We start from the raw sequence: 6,903 nt of genomic DNA on the forward strand, positions 1-6,903 counted from the left end.
TTGTTACTTTTTCCATATATATATATACACTGTGTCCATTCAGTGTTGTAATGCTGAAAAATAACATAAAGCCATGCAGATATGTGCCAATTGGATGCATTCTCTCAACATGTATGAGTGACAATGTACTACTAGCCCACAGGCTGTTATATGCAGGCCGTGTGTGTGTGTGTGTGTGTGTGTGTGTGTGTGTGTGTGTGTGTGTGTGTTCACATTTACATAACTTTGCAGTCGGCAGGGCTATAGTAAGATAAGGTTCCCTGGAACTCTCTGATGCTTCTGTTTGGTTAGTGGCCACATACACATATATATACACATACATACACACATGGGTTATCAGAGGTGGCACAAGATAAAAAGTGGAAAGTTCACCGAGAGCCAAGGTCACGACAGATGTGTAACAGTAAAACTTGAAAGTATACCTTCTCAAATGGGACAGCTGGCTCCACAAACCTTGGCCATCATATTTTGTTTTAATGTGCTATTCTTTTTTATCGTGATACTAAACTGTTTTGTTTTCATACTTATGTCAGTGCATGACATAGTGTTCTCACATATTGTTATTATGTATCATCCTTCAAATAGTGATTGTGTATAAATCAAATCATCAACCATCATGCATAAGTATATATAGCCTATTTATATGCCATCCTTTGACACTCATCATTATATTTTGGGACTATAATGCAAATGCAACAGAGTGCAATGTGTTCTCTCTTATGGCTCCTCATGATTTGGGGTATTTTAGACTCTAGATCTGTTAGCTCTGTTAAATATAATAAATATTTTATATAATTTGCTCAATAACTCTTCTTAATGATTCTATAAACGATGACTTCTTTTTTATTCTGATTTTTAAGGAATTTCGGTTTCATTGTTACTGCCTGTGTTTGCCAGGAAACGATTGAAATTTTTTTTTTTGTCTTAACAAGGTTGTCTTTGTTAAATAAAGGTTGAATAAAAGTATAGGCCCAACTGTCATTGTTGCCATATGCATAGTCTATTTTTTTTACATCTTTTAAATAATTATTGGTGTCAAATGTATGACAATAAGAGTCAAATCTGTCAGTTTTAAGTGTAATGCATTCTGGAGGGCAGTATACACGAAGGTAAATAAAACATAAACCAAAAAAACAAAAAACAAAATCAGCTGAGTGTAGGTACACACTGAATAACTGATAGCAACTTCAAAGCAGTAGTCAGACGTTTGTGTTGAAATACAGAATAAACTGAATTTTTCCTTCCAACCGTAAGCCCTGTGTATGTGTATGTGTGTGTGTGTGTCTGACTGCAGAGCTGTGGAGGAAAAGGGGGGGGGGGGGGGCTCAGAATTGCCGCCACGTGCGCTCAAATGCCTGCTTTATTATAAAAACCTTTTCTGGATTGGTCCAGCTACCAAACACGGTATTTATATACGACATCTAATTGGTTGTAGCCTCCGACTCCGATAGTGAACACAGCTCAAAGCTGCCAGACAAGAGATTCTTGGGCGTCTCGTACTATAAGAAAGTAGTGCGCGGCAAAAAGGGTTATTTCGATGATATTTTCAGATAAAGGTATGATGAAATTCTAATACGTGCTTTGTAGTTTTATTTAAATATGTATATAGTAAAAAAAATTAGAATATAACGTTGGAATTAAACAGAAGGGTCAACTTGTATTGGTGGCGGAGGGATACCACCATCACACTGCGCGTCAAAATATTGGCTTGGGAAGACCGCGCCAAAGCTCAGAAAGCGGCTACTCGTCAGGGTAACAAGACACTGCAGAGGGCCTTTAAACGCATTCTACGGTCGATACGGCTACTACACACCTCGGAGTGTTCGGTTTTTTTTTTTTTTTGGTTTTTTTTTTTTTTTTATTATCATCTAAGAGGACTGTCTTCGTCGGAGTTGCTTGAGTTGAGACACATAAGTCAAATTTCATGCCGGTTTTCGGGAAACTGTGCACGACTTCACGGTCGTGACACGACATTGACGGGCGCGGTGCGGCGGTGTTGGCGCACTGCTGGACTGGATATATTATTCGCTTGCAGCCAAGACGGTCCGCATCACCATTTAAACTGCGCCTGAATTCACTTCCCCTCATATTGTATTTGTTCTTCTGACTTTCAGCGGGTGAATAGGGATCGTCTACGCCGGCTTTTCAGTTCGAATATGTTGCTGTCAAAGTTTGGTTCATTTTCGCATATTTGTAATCCTTCAAGCATGGACCATCTACCAGTGAAAATACAGCTCCAGCCGGGTAGGTTACCGTTAATGAACGTTACTTTTTCACCGCCTTTTATATTGGATTCGTAATTTAACAACCGATAAGTGGTTTGAGAAATGTATTCCGCTTGATTAATTTAGAGTAAGCTACTAACGTTGCAGTTGACGGGCTAATAAATGACAGCTAACAACTTGATCTCGCACTAAGCGGTGGTTTGTTGTTGAAATAATGCACCTACCTCAATATTATTCACTCTTACTTGCAGTCAAAGTAGAAAAGGAGCCCTTCGAAAAATCTTACCAAGTGGGATCCGTACTGGGCAGTGGAGGATTTGGAACAGTCTACGCCGGCAGCCGGATCTCTGATGGCGCACCGGTAAGAATGTGGACGGGGATCGGGGTCTATGTTTTGATCTTACATGTGGCGCCATCAAAGCGGGGCGCCCCAAATTTGCCACTGGGAAATATAATGTGTCGTCACTCTAATATTTGAAGCTTTTGGTTACAAATTTTCTTATTTATTGTTCTATTTCAGGTTGCTGTGAAACATGTTGCAAAGGAGAGGGTGACTGAATGGGGCACAATTGTAAGTAGTCATCGCTGATATGTGTGCGTGGTTTGTTTTGCCCCCCCCCCCCGCTGCAGGGTGGGGGTGCTGTGTTTTCAAAGGGAGAATGGCTGGGTACTTATTAAATTCCTAATTTTTGCTACAGAATGGATCTATGGTGCCTTTGGAAATCCTGCTGCTGAAGAAGGTCAGCTCATCTTTTCGCGGAGTTATCAAATTGCTGGACTATTACGAGCGGGTGGACGGCTGGCTGATCGTTATGGAGAGGCCGGAGCTTGTCAAGGACCTTTTCGACTTCATCACCGAGAAGGGCGCCCTGGACGAGGACACGGCTCGGGGCTTTTTCCGTCAGGTTTTGGAGGCTGTCAGACACTGCTATAGCTGCGGTGTAGTACACAGAGACATCAAAGATGAAAACCTGCTTGTGGATCTACGCACCGGGGAGCTCAAGCTTATTGACTTTGGCTCAGGGGCGATTCTCAAGGACACAGTCTACACTGATTTCGATGGTAAGCAGCCGCCACCACCCCCTTCCATTACATTAATCGCTGTTATAAGATGTTACAGTGCTGGATCTGTAATTTGTTTTTATGAATACATATACGTGTGGGCTGGGTTGTGTTTGCCCTTGATGCTCCGCTGTGCTATATTCAGATATGGAGGCGTTCACAAGGCTGTGACGCAGTGGTCTGTTTTTGGTCGAGGGTTTTCCTCGCCCAGGGTCTGGAGGCTAATCATTATTACGGATGTAAATCGATGCCAATTGAAAATCTTCCAGTGTTTTAGCAGGTTATATGACGGGCATGTTATGGATGAACAGATATGACTCACACTTTATTAATCGCATTTGTGGCCGTTTTTTTTTATTTTTATCTTTGATACAATATCATCTTCTGAGACGGTGTGCACCTTTTTATGTTTTGGGTTGTTATGTTATTTAGTGAAGCTTGAGTCACAGTTGCAGTTTGTGGGTATTAGGTCAGTGCCACGTAACATCTGTTTGTTGTGAAACCCGAGTCGGCGGTTCACGTGATGGGCTCACATTGCCTCTTTTATTTTTTACTTATTTTTTATTTATTTATTTTTTTTGTTTGGTATCCAAGTTCCCCCTTTCAGGAGGGAGGGGGGAGGAAAAGAAAGGAGGGAGGGAGGAGACGCAGGCAGGTCACCCAGTTTGTGTTTTGTGGCTAAAGGAAGATGGAAAGCATTTCTACTATGACTCAGCCATTTTAGACAGACACATTAATTATTCTGATTTTTTTTTTTTTTTTTTTTTTTTTTAAATTCAGCCTCTTTGCTGTTGACATATTTTGAGCACAGATGCCCTCTGTGTTCCTATAATGTTAACACATATAAACTCTTACAATTAGATCCCTTTCACACGCGCTCCCCACTCAGCTCCCTCTCTCTCTGTCCCTCTTTTTTTAGGAACAAGAGTATACAGCCCACCAGAGTGGATCCGCTTCCATAGATACCATGGTCGCTCGGCGACGGTGTGGTCGCTAGGTGTGCTGCTGTATGACATGGTGTGTGGAGACATCCCCTTTGAGCAGGACGAGGAGATTCTCAGAGGGAGACTGTACTTCAGGAGGAGGATTTCAGCTGGTAAGTCAACCACAACAACACCCATTGTTGCCCTCTGGCCAAAGTAACTGGTACAGCCCCAAATCCACTTCCTAGATAGACAATATTATGATTCAGTTTACATCAGAGGAGGCCCATAGAATGATAATGGATTACTGACTGAAATTGCTGGTAGACAGATTTATCAACCATGAATAAAGTTGAGGTTTTGGTTATGATTTCCCTCAGTGCACTTTGTGTAGCAGCCCTAGTCCAGGCAGGTAACCCAATAAAAGAATGTGTTCTCTCTTTTCATTGGCTAACTGTGCCACCTACACACTAGGGTACTGTAGATCCATACAAATGTAGTCACATGCAGTGCAGCTACATGGATCCTAGTAATTTCACAGAGCCTCTTATCCTCAATATTGTTTCTCCTCCTCCAGAGTGCCAGCAGCTGATCAAATGGTGCCTGGCCCTGCGGCCCTCAGACCGACCCACCCTGGAGCAGATTTGCGACCACCCCTGGATGAGGGCGACGACAGAGTCGCCCAAGTCACCAGAGGAGCCAGTTGCCGGTGACATCCGCCTCAGGACCATCGACACAGACTCTTCGTCAAGCACAAGCTCGAGCAAGGAGAGCCTCTGAGGATGGCTTGATGGACTGAAAAGACTTTCTGGGGAAAGAAGGGGTGGGGATGGAGGGAGCGATATGGACCCAAGGCCAGCAGCCTGTAGCCCAAACGGCCCATCAGCGGCTGGGCGCTTGACTCCACTGGTCCGGCAAGAAAAATGTACTTTAATGTTCCTCTTTTTGTAGGGAATTTCTAATTTATTACTATTTGTTCTTCCTTATCTTAATTCCACCCTTCCCCTCTTTTTTTTTTTTTTTTTTTTTTTCTTTCAGTTGATTATATTTGTTTCCTAATGGGGAACATTTTGCTGTTTGGGCGGTCTTACCAGCACTATTTAAATCCCCCCAACTTTATTTTACTTGTTTTGTTACTAGGCTGGTATATGCAGCTGGCAAGGCCCTCCTATTCAGACATGGCTGCTCTCATAGAGCTTGGAAAAACCTTTTTATTTAAATGTTTTAATTTTGATTTTGGAGTGCCTTTTTTTGGAAAGCTGCTTTTCTGGGGGCTTTCGTCAACAACCCTGTTTTTTGGATTTGCCCAGGGCCCGGCGGTTAAGTTGCCTGTGCTGTGATGGAAGGAGGGGTTTAGGCTGCCCCACCCTCTCACGCCCACCCCCTCTTCTCCATCACTGTAAGCCAACCAGACCCCAGCCAAGAGGCTCAAATAGCATTAGATAGGAGAGAAGGAGGTGGGGGCTCTTCCTGACAATGGAATACTTGAAACACACTCGACTCAACTCTGTGTCGCTCTCTTTAACGCTGCTCACTCACTCTATAGCCTGAACAGGTGTTTGGAAACTGGATCCTGTCTTTTCTGAATGTCTACAAAATGTCAATACACACACACCTCCCCCCACCTTTTTCTCCCCCCATGCCTGTTGCGGGGTGTGTGCCCTCTCTACTTATCTTTTCTTTTGCCTCCCGCCATCTCACTGCTTAACACTACATGGCCCCCGCCCCTGGCCTCCCTCAGGGTTTGGGGTTTGAAATGCACAATCAATGCAATATTCATTTTTTTTTTTTTTTTTTTTTTTTTTTACTCAACAAATATTGTACAGCGTGTTTTTCTTTTTTTTTTTTCTTTTTGTGTGTGTACATTTTTTCTCCCCCTTTGCATTAATTTATTTGTAAACATGTAGACATTCCACACTCTGTGGCTATTTATTTATTTATTGTCTATGCTTAAAATCCCCTCTAAAAATTTGCATATCCTACTTGGCCTTTGGTTTGCATTCCTATAACTTATTTCTACATTTCAACTTTTTTTTTTTTTTTTTTTTTTTTTTTAGATGTGGAGGATGCACTGAAGCAGTTGTCGATGTAAAGCAGAATAAAAAAAAGTTTACTTAAATTTGAAAAGAGCATTTGAATGTTATTTAAGTACTTTCAAAAAGTCTGGTAGTGTCGAATGGCTAAGTATCAGAGAAATCTATCTGGTTTCAGTACTGTCAATTTGTCATCCATAGAACTCAAGTCATTTGAGTTCTATGGAAAGCTAAACAACGGGTGAAACAGCTTTCGTAGTTGTCACATAGCCTCATGATGGAGACCTTTCAGTTTAGCTGTGTGACTTGTGGCTGTGAAGGATGGATATTGCTATATTTTGATACAGAAGTTTCAATTAAACTCCCATTTTTATGTACAGAAATAAGTCTGGTGTCTTGATCATTTCATTCCAAAACAGATTAAGTTCTTGAGTGAAAAATGACATGCTTATAGATGAATATTTTAGTGCTATTGCTTGAAAGTGGATACATGGTAGTTTGTAAATGAAGTCTTAACAACCTCCACACATGTTAAGGAAACACCCAGCCAATATTCTTCATTTACATGACAGCACTCCCTCGGGATGCCTGGCAAGGCTAATATACATATCCAATATAGCATGTGGTTCATTTACACTGCCTATAGTAATAATAATATTG

The 6,903-nt window shown here is 41.8% G+C and overlaps 1 protein-coding gene across 3 annotated transcripts; it reads left to right on the forward strand.

Annotated features, from left to right (window-relative positions):
* The first annotated feature begins 1,437 nt into the window (after nt 1-1,437).
* Nucleotides 1,438-6,617, forward strand: pim3 (Pim-3 proto-oncogene, serine/threonine kinase). 3 transcript variants are annotated; one of them, XM_040152457.1, is made up of 7 exons: nt 1,438-1,556; nt 2,115-2,244; nt 2,477-2,586; nt 2,746-2,796; nt 2,924-3,287; nt 4,207-4,383; nt 4,788-5,203. In XM_040152457.1, exons 2-7 carry the CDS (start codon nt 2,157-2,159, stop codon nt 4,988-4,990), a joined length of 993 nt encoding a protein of 330 aa, XP_040008391.1. In that variant the 5' UTR covers nt 1,438-1,556; nt 2,115-2,156; the 3' UTR covers nt 4,991-5,203. The 3 variants fall into 3 exon arrangements, 2 of the variants coding, with proteins under 2 accessions (XP_040008391.1, XP_040008399.1); XM_040152465.1 differs by having other exon boundaries at nt 2,207-2,244; XR_005709364.1 differs by lacking the exon at nt 1,438-1,556 and adding an exon at nt 6,268-6,617 and having other exon boundaries at nt 1,878-2,244; nt 4,788-5,135.
* Nucleotides 6,618-6,903: the final 286 nt, after the last annotated feature.

The sequence above is a fragment of the Xiphias gladius genome, chromosome 2, assembly GCF_016859285.1.
Source record: "Xiphias gladius isolate SHS-SW01 ecotype Sanya breed wild chromosome 2, ASM1685928v1, whole genome shotgun sequence".
Lineage (NCBI taxonomy): Eukaryota > Metazoa > Chordata > Actinopteri > Istiophoriformes > Xiphiidae > Xiphias > Xiphias gladius.